This window comes from Uloborus diversus, chromosome 1, assembly GCF_026930045.1.
Source record: "Uloborus diversus isolate 005 chromosome 1, Udiv.v.3.1, whole genome shotgun sequence".
NCBI lineage: Eukaryota > Metazoa > Arthropoda > Arachnida > Araneae > Uloboridae > Uloborus > Uloborus diversus.
The window spans coordinates 235,737,901-235,759,247 of record NC_072731.1 but is presented as its reverse complement, the minus strand read 5'-3'; the positions used below and the strand labels follow the sequence as shown (position 1 = coordinate 235,759,247).

Here is a 21,347-nt window from a genome sequence, read left to right as displayed (position 1 = left end):
TGTTTTCGTACCGCGAGAGATTGATTCGAGACACTCGCAATTGTTCACTTAAGAACACAGAGTGTGGTGGGAATATTGGACAAAGAAAGAATACACCTTTTATGGGAACGATGTTGTCAAAACGTTAAGTTGTTGAAAGAGAAAAATAAAGAAAAATTTATAAAAAATGCAGGTTAGCTATGTGATGTACCTTAGTTACTGTTTACTGTAGTTTCTGTTTTTGATTAAACTGATTTATTTTCTATGTTTCTTTGCTTCAATTATGTCAGTAGTTTTTTCCTATTCATTACGTTCTAAGTCTACGGGAGTGTGTTAATTAAAAGAAAACTGGTACTTCTTAATAAACGAATGGCGTTTAAGATGTATTTCTATTTTTATCATTTTTATTTTGACTTTCTGTAAAACTATTGCTTTTTAAATGCCATGCATAAAATATTATATATAAAATCCAAAAAAATAATTACATATCTTTGAATTAATACTAAAGCAGAAACATGTGCATTTATATTCAAAACTTGTCGATTGTTTTTATAACTCACTGGCACAATTTATTTCAGAGAAGGGTTAGTTGTTTTTAAACCTCTAACTACTAACTGTTTAACATTACTTGAATATATGCGAATTAGCATATGTTCAAGTGAACTGTTTGCACAAAAATGTTAGTACTAGTAATAACATTTTTGTTGAAAACAGACCTCGTACAACGGACACCGGTTAATTGAATCAGTGGTTTATTGAATCAACCCTTTTAATGAATCAAATCGTCAGAAACAGAACAGAATCCAGCTTTCTTGAACTTGCTGCTTTATTGAATTAGACGCTTTAAGCTTTTAAGGAATCAAAACTGTTTAGAACGAACGTGATTCATATGAGCGGCGGTCACTGAATTAAAGTTACCATTAAAACTAATTAAAACTATTATTAACTAAAATCTAAAAGTTGGATTAAAATATGTTTCCGAAGTGTTTCTTATTTAAATAGTGAAATGCTTTCAAATTATATGTTATGCCTTCACCCCTTGCATTAAATTTTCTAAAGACTAATAATCTATTGACTAGTTTTCAGTATGGTTTCAGGAAAGGTAAATCTTGTGCAACTAATTTATTACATTTCTATGACAAAGTTACCTTTGGACAATAAGAAGCCTGTAGATGTTGTTTACATTGATTTTCAAAAAGCTTTCAATAAGGTACCGCATGTTGCTCTACTTAGCAAATTAGCTCATATAGGAATAGGAGGGAAAAATTTCGTTTGTGTAAAAAACTGGCTGACAGGAAGGACACAAAGGGTAGTTGAAAGGGAAATTATTCTAATTGGAGTGAGGTCTTAAGCGGGGTTCCTCAAGGATCAGTGTTAGGGCCTGTTTTGTTCATTGTCTTTATGAACGATATTCACAAAAATATTTCTGGGAACATGAATTGGTTTGCTGATGATGTCAAAATTATGGGGACTGTAGAAAATGAAGAACAAGCAAATCAGCTGCAAGAGGATCTAGATCATATTACGGAGTGAACTGATATATGGGGTACGGCTGTTAATGTTGGGATATGTCAAGTGCTACATTTAGGGCATGGAAATAAGTGTACAAGTTATTATTTGCAAGGTTCAGTCATTAGTCAATCAGACAAAGTTCAAAGTTACTTATCTGGGGGTCTTAATAAGTCAGGATTGAAAGTTTAGCCAACAGTGCAGCATTGCTAGTAACAAAGCCAATAAGATGCTTGTATTTATCAATAGATCTATTTCAAACAAATCTAAAGAAGTTCTTCTGCCCTTATATAGAAATTTGGTAAGACCCCATTTGGAGTATGCTGTTCAGTTTTGGTCTAATTATCTTAAAAAAAGATATTAATGTATTGGAAAGGGTTCAAAGGCGGGCTACAAGGCTAATAAATGAACTTTCCCACTTAGATTATGATTCCAGGCTTAGAAGGCTAAAAATGTACAGTCTTGTGCAAAGAAGAGACCGAGGGGACATGATTCAGTTGTTTAAATTTATTAAAATGAAAGATGTTACGGGGCTGAAGTTTAGCACTGAAAACGGGACAAGGGGTCATTGTTTAAAGCTATTTAAATCTCAAGCTAACATGGATATTAAAAAAAAATATTATTTTAGCAGTGTAGTGGAATCTTGGAACAGCTTACCGGAAGAGGTGGTAATGAGCAAGGGGGTAGATAGTTTTAAGAGGGCCACTGATCTTCACTGGAGACAGTAAATTGACTAGGACAGTCTAGCTGGGCCCAGAGCCTGTTGCTGGTCGTCACTTTTGTATTTGTGTTTGTATTATCAAATGTTATATCTACCGGAAATAAAATTTGCAAGTTTTATATTTTCTCATTTTCTACGAATGGATTCTTTTGCTCAAAATTGCTTCAACCTAAATTCAGTGTGAATAGAAATTGCGCCTATTAATCGGCAGTAATCGTTAATTGGCCATAATCGACATTTTGCCGATTTTTTTTAATCGACCAATTTTCCGATTAATTCATGGGGAAATTTTAAACACGCTTTAATAATTTTTACATCTTTAAGTATTTTTTGAACGAGAATTCAAGATGAATAAATTTATTAACATTAAATGGATGTAATTTTCTGCTACTTAAGTATAACCTGCAGCATAAAAACGTAGGTACTGCATAAAATAAAGATAACACAATACAAAATTTGAAAACAATTCAAAACATTAAAAATTATCCTCACAGTTTGCGTTCACGTAAGATTATTATGAAGAATGAAATTCGAGTACTTTTAAACTGTAATGCAGAAACATGAGTATTTCAGGATCGTGAGAAAGTAAACTATTTCTCCCTGGTTGATAGATATATTTATTTTCACACTAAATAAACCTTGACTTAACTTCATTATTTCACTTTTCATTTGATTTTCAAATATTTCAAAAACATGCTTTGCGATTTTTTCCCTTTTTTTTAAACAAAAACTGATGGTTAGAGCTTTACACATTTTGTTAATTTAATTTGTCTGTTTTGACTAAATTAGCTCACTAACTAACGTTAATTTTAGCAGTAGAATGTGTTAGTTTACTTTGTCTGAGAATGCAGCTATTCAGTTTATATTCTGAAATAAGGGAACAAAAGACAAAGGAACCGTGAGACTCCGTTAATTTGTAGCTCACTGCTCCCATGGCGCTTTAAACTATACACTGAATTAAATTTTATTACAAAAATTCTGTTGATGCAAATAATAATAAAATTAGTTTGGAAGCCCTACATTAACAAAATATGGATGCTTGAATGAATTAATGACTTTATCACATAAATATTTAAACTTCGTACTTATTGCATTTGCATTTTTTATTATTTCATTTCAATATGCAAAACATAATCAGGGCCGTCCTAAGAGATGAACAGCCCCCGGGGTGAAAATTTTCTGCCCTTCCCCCTACACACAGCGAATGTTTAACCTATACTGGAAAATTATTATTATTATTATTATTAATTTTTACGTAATTGAACATTTTGTTGCGATTTGCCGTAAGAGGACGTGTTCCTCACCTATTTAAGCAAGTTGTCTTGTATCTTTTGACTTATGTTATGTTTCGTTAAGCTTATGTTGGTGATGTTATGTTACATCAGTTGAAGGGAGCCGCCAGCCCTCATAATACTGGCAAGAACGAGCACTGCCTCGTTATCTTCATTCTCTTTTAAGTTTTAAATAAAAGTTAGTTTTAAATTAGTGTTGATTTTTGGAACCACCGATAAAGCTACACAAGGCAAATTTTATATGGTGCATTACGGCCACGAATGGAGCTGCTATAAATTTGAGTAAAAGAGAATGTACAGTGAATTAAAGCTTCGACAGAAACTAAGGTAGGCTCATAAACTTCATTATTCAGTTTATCTCAAGTTTCAATTGTACGAAAATAAGTTTAAAAAAATGACTTCAATCCAAGAATTGGAAAGCGATAAGTTTCAAAAACTTACAGCAAAGAGAACTGTTTTGCGATGGTTAACTACTCAATTAGTCAATCAAATTGAGAAAAAGTTAAAACATGTAGGTGAAATTGATGAAGCAGAATTACGCGACGATTATGAACTTTTAATTGCAAGGTCTAACGGATTGACAGCGCTTGATAGCGAAATGTTAGAATTTGTTGAACTCGAACAAATAGAGAAAGAAGTAACTTTAAATGATGAATACGAAGCTAAATGCCTAAAGTTTTCTAAAAGAATATTGCGTTATTTAGAAGATAAAAATAAAGGCAGTCGAAATTTAAGTTCTTCAAGCAACCAAAGTACAAATGCTAGAATTAATGAAAACTCTAGACAAGGTTCAGTTAAATTACCTAAGCTAGTTATAGAAAAGTTCTCAGGAGATCCAAAGCATTGGCAAAGTTTTTGGAACAGCTTTGAAAGCACAATAGACAAAAATGAAACAATTTCAGAAGTCGAAAAATTCGCGTATTTAAAAGCCCTTTTAATCGGTCAGGCAGCTAATGTTGTGTCTGGATTCGATCTTTCAAGCGAAAACTATGACAATTGTAAAGAAATGCTAAAAAATAGATTTGGCAAAAGAGATATCATAATTAACTCTTTTATGAACAAAATAATTAACTTAGAAGAGGTTAAGAGCTCTTCCAATGTTCAAGCGCTACGGAGAATTCATGTCGAAATTGAAATCGCTTTTAGAAATTTAGAGGCAATGAATGTAGAATCTAAGTCCTTCGGACTCTTATTAATGCCTATTTTGCAAAAAAAGCTACCTCATGATTTAATACTGCAATTTAATAAGCAGAGAGAGGACGGTGATATTGAAATTTCTGAATTAATTTCATTTTTAAAGAAAGAAGTGGAATGTCGGGAAATTACTTTAGCAGCATGTAATGAAAATAAAGCTTCGACAATTTCTAAAGGTTATAGTAATCAAAAGAATGTTAGTAAAAGGTGCGATAGAGATATTGCTACAGCCAGTGCATTGAATACTTCCGTAAATCAAGTATGCATCTTCTGCCAAAATGCGTATAGTTCCTACAAGTGTAACATTCGTACAACGGAAAAAATAAAACAGCTTAAAACGGATAACAGATGTTTTAAATGCTTTAAGAAATTTCATTTGAGTAGGGTTTGTAATGATAAAAGTGCTTGTTTCAAATGTAATGGGAAAAATCATCATGAATCGATTTGTTTCAGAAACAGTGACGAACGTTCTAACTCAAGTAAATCTTTAGAGCAACTTAAAACTTCGGAAAATACTTTAGTCGCTTCTAATTCAAATAATGAATCTGTAGTTCCTAACGTAAATGCAAACGCTTTTGTTTCTCAGAACTCTAGTAATGCTTTGAGCGCGAAAAATGTATTGCTACAAACGTGTACTGTAGTAATTTGTACAGAATCAGACTCGAAAACTACGCGTGCAATTTTGGACCAAGGTAGTGAACGTTCTTTCATAAAAGACACTTTGGTTAAATCTTTGAATTTAAAACCCATACGCACTGAGAAACTATCAGTTTTCGCATTCGGAGCGGAAAAACCCATTGTTAAAAATTATCCTGTGGTAGTAATTGAACTTTGCGACAGGGAGTTGAAAAACAAAATAAGATTAGAATGTTTGGTAACCGACACAATTTCCTCATGTCCTGTGAAGGGTCCAAGTTTACGCTCACTCGAAAAAATTCAGTGCTTGGGACTAAAGCCGGCCGATATTGTAGATAATGTCTCCGATTTACGACATTTGGGGGTATTAATTGGGGCCGACAAATTTTGGGATGTAGTGTTGACAGCGAGAAAACGCATAAATAGAGATCTTCAGGCCGTTAACTCTATATTTGGGTGGTTTTTAGTGGGTTTAGACAGAAATACGTTTAAGCAAGCCAACTTTTCGAAGCATTCAAATGTATCGGTAGGAAATGCAATTGTTTTAAATGATTTAAGAATATTTTGGGAATTGGATTCTATGGGTATAATTGAAGAATCTAGTAAATATTCCAAAAAAGATGAAGATTTAATTCATCGCTTCGAAACAGAATTGCGATTGGTAGACGGGAGATACGAATGTAAATTACTTTGGAAAACCACAACTGACGGTCTCGAAAATAATTTTGAGGTAACTAAAAGACGCTTTGAAACTTTAAAACAAAAACTGGATAAAACTCCAGAAATATTAGCGAAGTATAAGGAAATAATAGAACAGCAGTTAAACGAAAATATAGTTGAGAAATGCGCTAATGAAATCAAAGATAAAGATTATTATATGCCTCACAGAGCAGTCATTCGTAATAGCGAAACGACGAATGTTCGTATCGTATTTGATGCATCTTTTAAATCTGAAAATTGTAAATCCTTAAATGAATGTTTAGAAATTGGTCCTAACTTGAATCCGTCCGTTCTTGATATTATTCTTAGGTATCGGGAGCATGAAATAGGATTTAGTGGAGACCTAGAAAAGGCGTTTTTGATGATTGGGATAGCTAAACAAGATCGGGATTTTTTGAGATTTCTCTGGTTTGGGGAATCAAACGAACAGTTCAAAATTTTGCGTATGTGCCGCACGCCGTTCGGTACCAGTATTAGCCCATTTATACTAGCCGCTACTATTAAATATCATATTAAAAAATATAAAATTAAAAACCCTGATGTATTTGAAATGCTTAATTCATCAATTTATGTAGATGATTTGTTTTATGGTGCTAAAACGGTGGAAGATGCATACAAATTGTCTGTAGATGCAGTAAATATTTTCCGTGACGCGGGAATGAATTTGAGAAAATTGAAATCGAATTCAAATGAACTTAATGCTTTGTGGCTGAGGGATAATATTAAACAGGACGAAAATTTGAGTAAAAAATCAAAATTTTTAGGCATGAATTGGAATCCCATTAATGATTCTATCAATTTAGAGCTAACTGCTGTAATTGAATCTGTGAAAAGCAAACTAAACGACACAAAAAGGACAGTTTTAAGAACTGTAGCTAAAATATTCGATCCAGTGGGATTTCTTCAACCTTTTACTGTGCGGATGAAGATATTGTTACAAGATATTTGGCTGTCAGGTCTAAACTGGGATGAAAGTCTTCCTAGTGCTTTAAAAGGAAAGTGGAATAATTGGTGCTCAGAACTTGAGTTCTTAAAAAATCTGACTTTCCCAAGGAAATTCTTCAGTGAGGCTGATTACACGGAACTGAGCATTCACATTTTTTGCGACGCCTCTCCTAGAGCGTTTGGAGCGGTTGCTTATTTTAGATACTCTAATAGTTACGGGGAGATTAAAACTTCCTTCATAATGGCCAAGGGTAGAGTTGCACCTTTGAAAACTTTATCTTTGCCAAGATGTGAGCTAATGGGAGCTCTTATAGGTGCTCGATTAGCGAAATATTTAAAGGGCATTTTTCCGAACTTAACCGAAAATCTGTATTGTTGGAGCGATTCAACAATTGTACTACACTGGCTAAGAAGATCTCCAAATGAGTGGAAGCCCTTTGTTAGCAATCGCGTAGCAGAAATTCAGGCAATTTGCAGTCCAAATCAGTTCTTCTACTGCGATTCAAGAAATAATCCAGCAGATATGTTAACAAGAGGAGAACAAGCTGAAACAATGGCTTCTAGTCCACTGTGGCGAAATGGACATAGTTGGCTTACCGAATCCGAAGAATTATGGCCAAAGAAAATAGCAAAGTTCAACGAGGGAGAAATGTCCATTGAAAGCAGAAAATCGCGAAACGTCCTACAAATTTCCGCTAATAGTGAACCCAAGCAATCTGATAGTTCACTATTTGATTTAGATGAATTCGGCACTTTGAAGAAAGTGTATCGTATTACCGCATGGATAATGAGATTCATCAATAACTGCAAACCAAAATCTGAGAAGTTGTGTGGACCAATTGCAGCAGAAGAAATTATGACTGCCGAAATATTTTGGAGTAAAACCACGCAAATGGAACACTTCAAAAAGGAAATTGAAACCCTATCCGATGGAAAGAATATCGACAAAAATTCCAGCCTATATTTGTTGCATCCTGAAATTGATGAGAATGGTCTTCTGCGTTTAAAGGGGCGAATACAGTTTGCAGATTGTCAAGAATCAGCAAAGCACCCATTGATATTGCCATCAAAGTGCAGATACGTGGAACTTTTAATAATGGATGCACACGAAAGAGTATTTCATTCTGGAGTAGATGCCACACTAACACATCTCCGTGAAAAGTTGTGGATCATTAAAGCACGGCAAAGAATTAAAACGGTTCTTCACAAGTGTTTGATTTGTAAAAGATTCAACGCGCGTCCAGGGGCTCAGGTTGTAGCTCCACTCCCTGCAGATAGAATAATTGAGTCACCACCCTTTGCAGTAACTGGACTCGATTACGCAGGACCCTTTTATTGCAGAGAAAATAATGAAAAACATTATTTGCTTTTATTTACGTGTGCAGTTACGCGCGCGATTCACTTAGAACTGGTACCTTCCATGAACACTGAATCACTTTTACTGGCCTTCCGGCGGTTTATATCTCGACGAGGACTGTGTAATACAATTTATTCTGACAATGCAAAGGCATTTAAACGAGCAGATATTGAGTTGAAAAAAGTATTTAAATGCATTGGTCATCCTTCTGTTCAAGATTTATTTTCACATTACAATATAAATTGGAAATATATTGTAGAAAGAGGTGCATGGTGGGGAGGATTCTGGGAGAGAATGGTAAGAACAATTAAAACAAGCTTAAGAAAAATTGTTGGACGCTCATCGCTCTCTCTCAATGAACTTGAAACGGTGTTTATTGAGATTGAAGCAACAATTAATTCTCGACCCATTACTTACGTATATGATGATCCCTCAGAACCCTCTCCCCTCACTCCTGCACATTTTTTAGTAGGTAAGCGATTGTTATCCCTCCCTCCAACGAGAATTTCAAAGGATGATTTATTTAGGATCTAGAAGATCCATAGTTAAAAAATTTAAACATCAGCAAAATGTGTTAAATCATTTTTGGCATCGCTGGCGAAAAAATTATCTATTAATGTTAAGATCTGCTCATGTGTGTCAGCAAACTTCAAAAAATAAGGAATTTAAGCCTAATGATGCTGTTTTAATCGAAGATGATCGTTACCCAAGAAATATGTGGTCTTTAGGGAAAATTACTGAAATTTTTCATGGCAGGGATAACAAAGTGCGTTCTTGTTCGATCAAAACTAAGACAGGAATTATCAGAAGACCTGTTCAACTAATTTACAACTTAGAGCTCACTTGAGCAAATACACTGTTAAGTTTGTGCACAAAATTTGAAAATTTTAGTAAGTATATTAAATTTTTTTGTTTAAATGTATTTGAAACTGTATTTTGTTAATAATTGTTTATATTTTGACAAGGTAGTCATAGAAGAAATGTTATGTTTATCATTTATGTAGATGAAAACATTAGATGTCCTATCTGGTAAGTTTGTAAACTCTAAGTAGAGTTTAGGTGGGGAGTGTTGCGATTTGCCGTAAGAGGACGTGTTCCTCACCTATTTAAGCAAGTTGTCTTGTATCTTTTGACTTATGTTTCGTTAAGCTTATGTTGGTGATGTTATGTTACATCAGTTGAAGGGAGCCGCCAGCCCTCATAATACTGGCAAGAACGAGCACTGCCTCGTTATCTTCATTCTCTTTTAAGTTTTAAATAAAAGTTAGTTTTAAATTAGTGTTGATTTTTGGAACCACCGATAAAGCTACACAAGGCAAATTTTATACATTTAACCTGAAATCTATGTGTATCATAAAATATGAAATTAAATGTAACGAGTTAGTATTTTAAAAGCTGTTTTTACGACGGAATTATCCAAAATAATAATAATAATAGTAATAAAGAAATAAATAAAATAACAATAATAAATTATAATACATCAACAACTCGCTTTGTTGCACCCTCTCATATCTTGGTGCCCAGGATGATCACCCAGCTTGTCCCCTTCTTCGGACGGCACTAAATATAATGACATTTTTTCGCATTTCAAAATTTCAATATGTATAGAAAAAATGAAGTCAGATAAACTATTTTTGAGATTTTATGAAACAGGATGTAAAGAACCTGATGCATTAGTTGTGAAGATTGATCTCGGCCTTGAGACGAAGAAAGAATAACTGCTGGTGGGGCTAGAAACGAGACAACTCAACTCGTGGGGATATTTCGATAATTGCGGATCTGGCGATCTTTCTTCATTGGCGTCAATTTTTGGCTCCAGCGCCTGCGCGTGCGGTATTTTTCTTTGCAAATCTAAACAAAGAGACCGGAAACACCTATTAACATAGGGTTACTATAAATCAGCAGGGTTACCAAAATAAAATTATTTCTGCCAAAAATGAGACGACCGCGCCAGATTCCCAATTATCGAAATATCCCCCAACTCGTTTCGTTTTTCTGTGTTTATGCTTTAGAGTGACGAAAAATTGTAATACATAAGCATCTCGTCATGTTAAACGCTAACACGCAATAAAAATCATTTCCTTTTACTGTGTATGCTTAAATACGACAAATATATGACAATTATTGGTGCCGAAAGTCATTTGAATCAGATAAAAATATCTAAGACGACAAATATTGGAAGATTTCGAAATTGAAAAAATTCGGTAAGCTAATTGTATTTGATTTTTTGATATGGCGAACTCAGACGATCGACCGTTGGAAAGTTGCTATTTTTAAACGACGAAGGGCAACTGCCCGCGCCAATATCACACGGCTATGAATGAAGTAAATAAATATTCTGATTCCCGCGACGAGGAAGAGCTAAGTTATATTCATCAATTTTTAGAGGAATGTCTACTAGATGTTAAGGAACTGGACTTAAATATACACGAATATTTAACTGACACTGAATACGATGATGATGTTATAAAGTGTGAAGAATACGTTGAAGAGGCTAATCGTGCTATATTTAAAGCAAACAAAGTATTACGTCTAATTCCATTAAATTATTCTCCGGCTCCTGTGTCGAATGTAACTCAATTTTCTGACATTACAACACCTTCCCCGATAACACAATCATTTACAGTAAAATTGCCCGCTATTAAACTGGAACCCTTTTGAGGTGATGTGGAGCAATGGCAAAATTTTTAGGAACAATTCGAGTCATCAATTGATAAGAGCTCTCAGTTATCCACAATTGAAAAATTTGTTTTTCTTCGCGGATATTTACAAGATGAACCAAAGCGCCTAGTAGACGTCATTAGTGTGATCGCAGACACGTACGATACGAAGAAAATTCTCAAAGAAAAGTACGGTGATAAAAATCGCATAATTCAAGCACATCTGGATTTTTTAGAAAGCCTTACGCCTGTGAGTACTACTTCTAAGGAGGCCCTAAATGTGTTGTATATCGAATGCAATAGACGTTTACAGGCATTGCGTGCACTAGGTGAAAATATAGACAGTTATGGTCGGGTTTTAGTCCCAAAAATCTTACGAGCATTTCCAACAGAAATTTGCAAACAATGGATTATTTACGTAAACCGTGAAAAGCTAAACGAGGGGGATATTACGAGAATATTACAATTTCTTTCAGAAGAAGTAGAGGGCACAATAACTGCACAAAAGATACAAGGTGAGTCGTTTCCTATCATGCCTACTATGTCTTCGTTTCAAGTAAATGATGAATCGACCAAAGAAACCAATGCCCTTTTGCCCCTTTTGTCATACTTCTGGACATTAGCCGCAAAATTGCATAACTGTGACAGATATTGATACACGTATTAAGAAGCTAAACAATTCAGGACGCTGTTTTCTTTGCACTAACCGCGGACATAATTTAAAAAATTGTACACGAAGAGAAAAGGTGCATTGCATGAAGTGTAAAAGAAAACATCACGTATCGATTTGTAAAGTTTCACAGAATAGACAGTTAATCACAGCCACTCCAAGTGATGTTAACAAAATAAACGTAGTTAGAACGAATTATACCTATTTACAAACTGCACGAATTTATATTTCCGGACCCACAGGTATATCAAAGCTTACGAAATGTGTTTTAGATGGTGGCAGTCAGTCCAGCTTTGTACATTCAAAATTAATTGATGATTTACAACTTTTGAAGTAATCAGTTTAGGCTCTTTAGAAGTGAATTCTTTTGAGTCTACTGAAACGACTAATGAACAACGTCGAAAGTTAAAATTCCAGCTGTCAAGTTTTTGGAACAAACGAACTCTTTCTGTTACAGCGTTTGAGAGTATCAATTCATACACCCCATTTCCATTTGCTCCTACAGATATTGCTCTTTTTGCCCGAAACAGAAAACTTAAACTTGCTGATCCTCCAGACTATGGACTAAACTTACCAATAGAGTTGCTTATTGGTGGAGATTTTTATTGGAATATAATGAAAGCTGAATCGCCTATTAAAGCAAATGAATATCTTGCTTTTATTCCAACTATTTTTGGTTTTGTACTCTCTGGCACACGTTCCAACGTTATTTTGAAAAATAATGCCTTAGTTAATCATGTTGTTGTGGAAAATGTATCAAAATGTTTAGATAATGATATCCGCCGTTTTTGGGACTTAGAGACAATTTGTATTAAAGAAGAAATTCGTCACACTGACATGAATGCATTGGACTCTAAAATATTACAAGAATTTCATGATTCATATAGAATAGAAGATGAAAGCAGAATTGTAAGACTTCCGTTGAAAAAAGAACGTTCCCTTGACTTGCAATAAATAATATTGACATTGCTGAAAATCGATTTCATGCTTTGACCAAACGTCTCGCCTCAAACCAATCTTTCAGATGTAATTATGAAGACTGCATGAAGAATTATATTGAGAACGATCAAGTTGAAATCGCCCCTTCAAATGTAAATAACGAAAAAGAGTTTTATTTACCTCAACATGCTGTTAAGAAAATTAAACAAGAATCCACAAAATGGCGTGTTGTATTTAATCCTTCTTCACGAATGCCCAACTCATTTTCATTAAATGACGCGTTGGAAATAGGATCTAATTTATTACCAGACATTTTGTCTGTTCTGTTACGTTTTAGGCTACACGAACAAGCTTTAACCGGCGATGGTACACAAGCATTTTTACAGCTCTCCCTGGATGAGCGTGAAAGAGATGCCACTCGTTTCTTTTGGTTTCAAACGGTCACTACACCTCAAGGTCTAGAATTTTCAAAAGATGAAGTTGTAACTTATCGTTTCCAACGTCTTCCGTTCGGTCTCGGTTGCAGTCCTTTTTTGCTCTCGTCTACTTTACGAGAACTAGCAACGATTCATAAGTCAGAATTCCCTTTTGCAGCAGCAGAAGTACACAAAAATTTCTACATGGACGACATTCTTTCCAGTACACAAAATGAAGAGGACATTGTAGCATTATATCGTTAAATTGAAGCTCTCACAACTCTTATCAAATTACCTATGGGTAAATGGGCTACTAACTCACCACTACTTTTCAGTGTTTGGAAGGATACAGGTATTCAGTATAACACTATACACAAGTTTTAGCAGTATCGTGGAACTCTCACGCTGATACACTTTCACACGATTTTTCCAACATGAGACGTAGTTTGCTTGAAAAACCACTCACAAAACGTCTCTTTTTACGTTCAACGGCAAGTTGTTACGACCCCTGGGCATCCTTGCTCCAATTATTTTGCACAGTAAATTGCTTTTTCAAGATACATGGTTACGCGGTATTCAGTGGGATGAACTATTGCCTCCCGTACAGTTATTAAATGGCGCAAATGGTTTGATGAACTGTTTCTTATTCCTTCTATTCAAGTTCCTCGTTGGATTGGATACTTCGGATACTCAATATACGATTCATGTCTTCTGTGACGATTCCGAACGTGCCTACGGTAGTGTTCTTTACTTACGCACTGCTGAAGCAGTTCACATCGTGTGCAGTCGTAATCGACTTGCTCCGATTAAAAAGGTGACCTTACCTCGCATAGAACTTTTGTCAGCTTTGGCAGGGGCAAGATTAGTTACTTATTTTTGTCGTGAAACGAATTTGAACTTATCGTCAGCTGTGCTATGAACTGATTCAACCGTAACTTTGGGTTGGATACGTAGTGACCCAAACAAATGGAAAGTATTTGTATGCAATAGGGTTACTGAAATTCAAAGCCACACTAATCCTGCACAATTGGCGGCATTGCCCTGGAAAAGAAAATCCAGCAGACTTTTTGTCACGAGGTGTAACGGCATCGCAGTTGAATTCGTCGCATATTTGGTGGAATGGTTCACCTTGGCTCGTAGGTCCACCAGAATCATGGATTGCTACTTTAACGTAAAGGACACCTCTCATAAACTTGAAGCACGAAAACAAACTTTCGAAGTAATTCGCATCTCTACTGTTAACCCTATAATTGATATTTCACGTTTTAGCAAGTATTTTAAGTTGTTACGTACCACTGCTTGGATAATGCTCTTCATAACAAACTGTAGATCACCGATGAAAAAGAAAGATAAACTAAATGCTCAAGAATTGGAAAAAGCTCAACAGTATGGGATTTCTATCATTCAGCAGGAATCTTTCCCTCAAGAACTTGAACTAAAACGCGGAAAGTCTATACTGGACACTTCAAAAATTGCCAAATTTAATCTATTCCTCGAAAATGGGCTTATACGACTTGGAGGACGATTACAATTTGCTCAACTGTCGGACTCTCAACGACATCCGTTGTTACTTGATGGTTCTCATCGCTTCACCTCGTTATTGATCCAGCACACACATATTCGTCTGCACCACCTTGGAGTTTGTATAGTTCTTTTTGAAATTTGTGACAAATATTGAATTTTACGAGGTAGACAGGCCATCAAGAGAGTTTTACGAAACTGCTTACCCTGCAAAATTTCAAGATCATCTGGTGCATTACAAATTGAAGCACCTTTGCCAGCAGACAGAATTCGTCCATCCTCACCGTTCGCTGTTACTGGAATCGATTTTGCTGGCCCTCTGTATGTTCGTCACCATTTAACAACACAAAAGGCCTATATTGCACTCTTCACTTTTGCCACAACCCGAGCACTACACTTAGAAACCGTTTCAGATCTTTCGACTGATCGATTCCTCATGGCACTTAAACGATTCGTTTCCCGACGTGGGATTCCTCATACAATTTACTCTGATAACGAAGCCACCTTTCATGCTACCAAAAGCAGCTTTTCAATCACTGAAACGTTCTCATTTCCTCCAAGGTTCAAAAACTTTACGCTCACAACGGCATAAATTGGAAATTTATTGTACCACGAGCGGCTTGATGGGGAGGATGGTGGGATCGGATGGTAGGATCTGTGAAAAGATGTTTGAGGAAAATACTCGGAAGAACTTGTTTGGATGAAGAAAGCTTACGAACAGTAATAATAGGTATAGCAGCCGCTCTCAACCGCCGACCTATTATACAAGAAAACAGCGAAGAGGAATTTGATGAAACGCTGACACCCGCTCATTTTCTCATCGGACATAAAATCACTTCTATTTCATCTTTCCCCAAACTGATTGACAGCAATTTAACGAAGAGATGGCGGCAACAACAGAAAATCCAGGATAATTTCTGGAACAGATGGAGCAAAGAATATCTCCTAGATTTAAGAAATTTTCATGAAGTGAAATACCTTATAATGAAGCCGCTGATTCGAGTTGGAGACGTGGTACTTTTACAAGAAGACGTTCAACCACGACATTTATGGAAGAAGGCAATAGTGGAAGAACTCACTCCGGGACGAGACGAAAAAATTCGATCATGTGTCTTAAGAAGTAGTCGTCAAAAAATCAAAAGACCAATACAACTGGTCATCCCTCTGGAAATAGACCAGGGTGAGGAGGATGTGAAGATTGATTTCGGCCTTGAGATGAAGAAAGAATAACTGCTGGTGGGGCTAGAAACGAGACAACTCAACTCGTTCCGTTTTTCTGTGTTTATGCTTTAGAGTAACGAAAAATTGTAATACATACGCATATCGTCATGTTAAACGTTAACACGCAAAAAAAATTATTTCCTTTTACTGTGTATGCCTAAATACGACAAATATACGACACTACTAATAGGCAAAGCCTACAGTGAAAACATTCCATCCTCATTTAATGCTACATCACAAGATGACGTTTTGAATCAATTTGCAAATCCAGAATCATCTAAATCATTTAATCTCAGTCCCAAGCAAATACGTGGTAGATGTCTCAACTGTGTCAAGACGACAGGAAATTTACCTTGCCAAAGGCAATAGCTCATACCAAAACGAAACGTCAACAATCATTCATATTTTTCCGGGTAATTTAGATATTTTCAAAGTTTGCTAATTCAAAAAATGTGCGGCTCACTGTTCCCTTTTACCAGGGGAAGTGAGACTAAATTGCATTCCGCTTTAAAAATTTTTCTCGTTCGTGTGAATTCGTAGTTCTTTATCGATCCACTTTCATAATACCTATAAAAGTGACAAATGTTGTACCATTTAAAAATAAATAAATCCTGTGTTTATTTTAATTATTAAAAATGTGATTGAATTTTTGTATCTCAGGGTACCCCTACGGCTTTCCCTACTTTTAAGACTACTTTATGATTTTTTTGTAGGTTAAAGGTCTTATATAAAGTAGCTACTGATAACAAAAAAAAGTAGCTACTAAGTTAAAAGCGTCTGTTAAATCCAGGCAACTAACTAATTAATTGAGTTTTCATGTCCAGTTAACGTAATGTAACTTAATTACCGATATTATGAACATTTTTGCTCATACATATACTATAAAATCTTAAAATATCAATTTTGAAAAAAAAAAAAAAAAAACTGCGAGTGAGAAATTGAAGCATTAAAAGTCAAAGCATAAATTGCCCCTGCCGCTTAGTCAGTAATAAGAAATCCTCTAAGTTGTTTATCGGTGCATTCTTAACGTAGATCAATAAAAAAATTTGCAGCAAACAACATATTTCCAATTAAATGCGGAAAGAAAGTAGTTATTAATTTTAGAAATCCAAAATTTATTCTCACACCATGGACCAAAAGGAATCTGAGAAAAACATGTTTTCGTAATTTTATCATTACAAACAAGCACTGAGGTACAAAAATTCTCATTAGGCTCTGTATTTGAAAAACAAGATTTATGTTGTATTACACTGGAAATACAGATATCAACCAGTCGATGAATTAGCATACCAATACAAACTTTTTCTGCATGAATTATTGCAAAAATTGGCATTTGTAACGAAATGATGATTTTAAACGTGTTTGTATCACATATGAGGCAGTGAGAAGCAAAGGGATGTAAGTGGATATTTTTAAGTTTCGAGTCAAACGCGTTTAAAGATAGCGTCCTAAGTAAGCTTTCATTGTTTTTTTGTTAAATCATGCTGCACAGCAGCACCTACCAGGACTACTAGTACTATCTCTTGCTCCAAGACAGAGGAGAGGTTTCCCTACTATTTGTACTGATTATCTCAAAATTTTAAATTTTGCCGCTTATACCACTTAGTTTCTCACTGCCTCTTAAAAGAAGTGACAGCAGATTACCTTGAGTTTTCAGTAGCAGAGAGGGAGAACATCTTGCGCTTTCCAGATGAGCGATTTTTAAAGTGCTCAAAACATATCTATTCCCTTCATGCACATTTAAAATGTTTTAAAACTAAACGAGCCTGCTTTCCCGTACATCAACATCGACTTCCAACCAGCACCCGTATCACTTTCTCGTTTTTCCCAAAAAAGAAATAATATGTGGTGGTTTTTTTTTTTTTTTTTTTTTTGAAGTAAAACTGAAGTATGTGTATGAAAGCACTTATTATGTATAATAAAAAATCTTGGAATGTCATTTTCTTAAAATTTTAAGCATAATGCTTCAGTAATTTGTACCTTTAAATGCGATTGTTATTTAGTAATTTTTTTTAAAGTTTCTTTTATGTGCAAATAGGAGAAACAAATAATATAAATTACAGCGAAACTTTCTTTGAAAATAACTTTTCAGTTTCAAGAGAAGAAAAAAGGAAACAAAGATAATAATTTATGGCTACACAAACTATTTCTTTGCAGAAAAATGTATTCAACGGCAAAAAAATATTATAAAACAAATTCTCATCATCATTTAATTTTATCATTAAAGAGTATTAATTTCTACTTTTTAAAAATGGAATAGTTCTTAAAAACAAAAGCGTTTTATTCCATTACTTTTTGAGTTGTTCAAAAATATCTTTAAAATAAACATACATGTTCTTCGTCAATATTTTTTGAACAAATTTTGTTCAAAGCAAATCCGTGTTTTAGTTCAGGATTTATGAATGCGATAAATTTCCGTCGTTTTGCACTATAATATTTTTTTTTTGAATTGCTAAAAATAAAAAGATTTTTTTTAAATTAAATATGAAATCTTTAAAATTGAGGAATCTTGGCCAAGATTGTTCACGAGAAAATTAGTTTTTTCAACTTAGTCTAGTCTCCTAAATGTAATTATGAGCAATTTAGTCCAAACCGATAGGCACGCATTTCTCTCCCTGATAAACATGTTTTTTGCTTTTTCTTTTCTTTCTTTTTTTTAAAACTTTACAATATTCATTATGTTAGTTTATTTGCTTTGGATGTTTTTTGGTTTTAAAGGTATTTTTTTACGATTTAATAAGAACTCGTTTCGGGTTTTTCTTTGTTTTTTTCTTTATCTAATAAGTAGCTAAAAAAACATTTGGAAACATAATAAAATGCTTGATATCATTCGGATGAGATTTAAAAGTCTTCCAAACAATCAAAATGTTTAAAATTTTTCCTATAATGATACATTCTAAGATTAGTAATTATAGTATACAACTTGTTCCGGAACATTTTTACGCTGCTTAAAACAAAAATTGATCCGTAGGGGCCTAAAAATTAATAATAGGTATTCAAGATAATAATAGGAGTAAGAATCAATTTTCAAATGAAAATTGCAAAAAAGCTGTTTTAAAGTATTACAGATAATTGAGGAAAACCCATAAATAACCAAAAGTATGCTTGTCACTGGAAGAGTAAACATGTTGTTTATGTAATAAACAGTGCTTCAAGACCGAGTTATATGGTCAATATGCAACCGCACTCCCTAATTCGGTTTTATCTTGAAACACTGTTTATTACAACACACCACATGATAACTATGAAAACGGGTGTATGTGTGTATTTATGATTTTACGAAAAATGTCTTTCACAGTAAATTAAGTTAAGTGTTGAAATTTCTGAAGAACTGGAATTTGCAAGGCAATTTTCTTCCAAGTTTTATTGTTTTTTGTTTTTTTACTCATCTTCGCGCATACCATCTTGAATTTGTATAATATCGCAAACATGTTTGAATGATGCATTGCTATTATAGAAATTTTACTTAAGTAACTCACATTTAATACACTAACTCTAAGACCATGTCATTAATTCTAAAGAAGGTAATCCTAATTGCTAATTTTATTTTGTGCTAGAATTTAGCTCTTTATTTTAAATTATATATTTATTTTACTTCCTTTTACAAAAAAGGAAGTATTGTATTCGCGAAAAAAAATTCTCTCAAAATTCGGCCTTAATTTCCATTTCGCTCACTCTCGAATGAATGTTGAGGTTTTTTTTTTTTTTTTTCAACCCAACCACACGCGGATAAGCGCCTAAGAACGTATAGACATCCGAAATATCCATTTTGACATTCCCCGAGATAATTACAACGACCTTTCTCGTGAAGTCCGTATGTACGTATGCATGTATGTATGTATGTGCGTATGTGCGTATGTATGTTTTATAACTCAAGAGCGGTATGTCGTAGAAAGTTGAAATTTGTTACGTAGACTCCTAGTGGGGTCTAGTTGAGCACCTTCCGTTTTGGTTGCATTCAAGTGTTGCTAAAGGGGTCTTTTGCCTCTTTTTTGGGGGAAATCATTGTTAGTTTTGATGTATATTCAAGTGGTGTTATAATTTGGGTGACACTTGGCGATATATCGCCAGTCTCTTGATCGTCAATTTTTGTCGCCACGTTGGAGACAAATTTGGTGATTATTTTAAAAATATCTGGTTTTAGTTTGGTCACTGGTGGTGATATTTAGAGAGTAAACTATTGAATCACATTAAAACTACCAATAATGGGAAAATGACATTAAAATTATAGTAAAAGGAAGTCATGTGATGCACACATCAGCTCGTTTATTTTGTTGTCTGTTAAGTATTTTATAATCACTGTTGTAAACTAATCGCCATTCATAAATAAAATAACCTTTTGATTATAAATCGCAGAAAACTGATAGAAAAACACAAAAGCATACACATATGGACTCATGAAATATGAGAAATATTCTTTATATTTAAAACGCATACTACAAGTGAATAATCTTACGTCATAACCAAGTTTTATTCAGCATGAGCCTTAAATGTCTTGACATTCGAGTACAATTATATGAATAGATGCGAATTTGAGCGCAGCTGACAGCATCATATTGTTAATGCTGCCACGTAAATTCAAGTTAGTCTAGAGTGTCAGAAACATTTTCCTCTAGTGGAGCCTCTGACTGAATTCCTCTCAGAATCTTCAAAATGCCAAGATAGCATCAGCGTCATTGGCACCTGGCGGATTCGGCCTCAGATGAAGAGCTGAAGATAAAGGTACAGCAGTGGGATAGATGGAAAATAATGGATATTTCCATCGAAAATTGTGAATTAATGTGTTGAGCTTTTATCGTAGGATTAAGATTTATTATGTTTGAAGCAGAGCGTCGAGTTAAAAATTAGTGTTATTTTATAAAATGACTTATTTTCAATTTAGTAACTAATTTTGTGTAGAAGGAAATGCGTGGAAATAAGTTACGTTGAATATGCCACTATACATTGATAAAGCTCCAATTTACTATATTTCCTCTTGATATTTTTAGTTTCAGATAACTGGGTAAGAACTAAGAGATATGCATTGTATCTCTCGTTTTGAGTTAAACAAAATAATTTTATTTCGTTATAGATTTTGTTTTATGTTAAATTCTATTTTTTTAGGACAGATCAATCAAGGTTTTGTGAATGTAATGTTTTTTTTTTTTTTTTTTTTAAATTTTGAAATGCCTTTCTCTTAAATAAATAAATAACTCTTTTATGCATGAGTTTCTTTTATATGAGAAGTTTTCACGCATCTTTTGTTCTCCTATTTATTCTTTTAGTGCTTGTAATTTTCTTATTGGTTATTTGGTTTAGCTTTTTGTGGTGCTTTTAAACTGTTTATTGTTTCACCTCGCTGATTTTGTCGGATATTTTCTCCTCCATAAAATCACTTATTTTGCTTTTAAAAAGGGGTTCCCTATAACTCTGAAACACGTTCCACAATTTATTTTCCATTAATACATTTTAAAGTTGCATTTTATCTTTTATATAGTTATTTATGTTTTGAGTTCTAGGTTAAAAGCGGTATTTAAGAAATTAGTTATGCTACTTTTTTTGACATTTTTTGTAAGTAATGTTATTAA

At 34.2% G+C, this 21,347-nt stretch overlaps 2 protein-coding genes across 2 annotated transcripts; both read left to right on the top strand.

Annotated features, from left to right (window-relative positions):
• The first annotated feature begins 3,895 nt into the window (after positions 1-3,895).
• On the top strand, positions 3,896-10,071 carry LOC129219413 (uncharacterized). Its single transcript, XM_054853805.1, has 3 exons — positions 3,896-4,289; positions 4,404-8,825; positions 10,007-10,071. Exons 1-3 carry the CDS (start codon positions 3,896-3,898, stop codon positions 10,069-10,071), a joined length of 4,881 nt encoding a protein of 1,626 aa, XP_054709780.1.
• Positions 10,072-12,726: 2,655 nt separating this feature from the next.
• Positions 12,727-13,302, top strand: LOC129219404 (uncharacterized). Its single transcript, XM_054853796.1, has one exon. The coding sequence runs from the start codon at positions 12,727-12,729 to the stop codon at positions 13,300-13,302; it is 576 nt and encodes a 191-aa protein (XP_054709771.1).
• Positions 13,303-21,347: the final 8,045 nt, after the last annotated feature.

Excerpts from the sequence above, each read along its gene's own strand:
- LOC129219413 (XM_054853805.1), top strand. The coding sequence starts at position 3,896 with ATGACTTCAATCCAAGAATTGGAAAGCGATAAGTTTCAAAAACTTACA. Across the intron at positions 4,290-4,403 it reads TAATGAAAACTCTAGACAAG|AAGTCGAAAAATTCGCGTAT; the intron begins GTTCAGTTAAAT and ends AAACAATTTCAG. Across the intron at positions 8,826-10,006 it reads TCCTGCACATTTTTTAGTAG|GATGTAAAGAACCTGATGCA; the intron begins GTAAGCGATTGT and ends TTTATGAAACAG.
- LOC129219404 (XM_054853796.1), top strand. The coding sequence starts at position 12,727 with ATGAAGAATTATATTGAGAACGATCAAGTTGAAATCGCCCCTTCAAAT.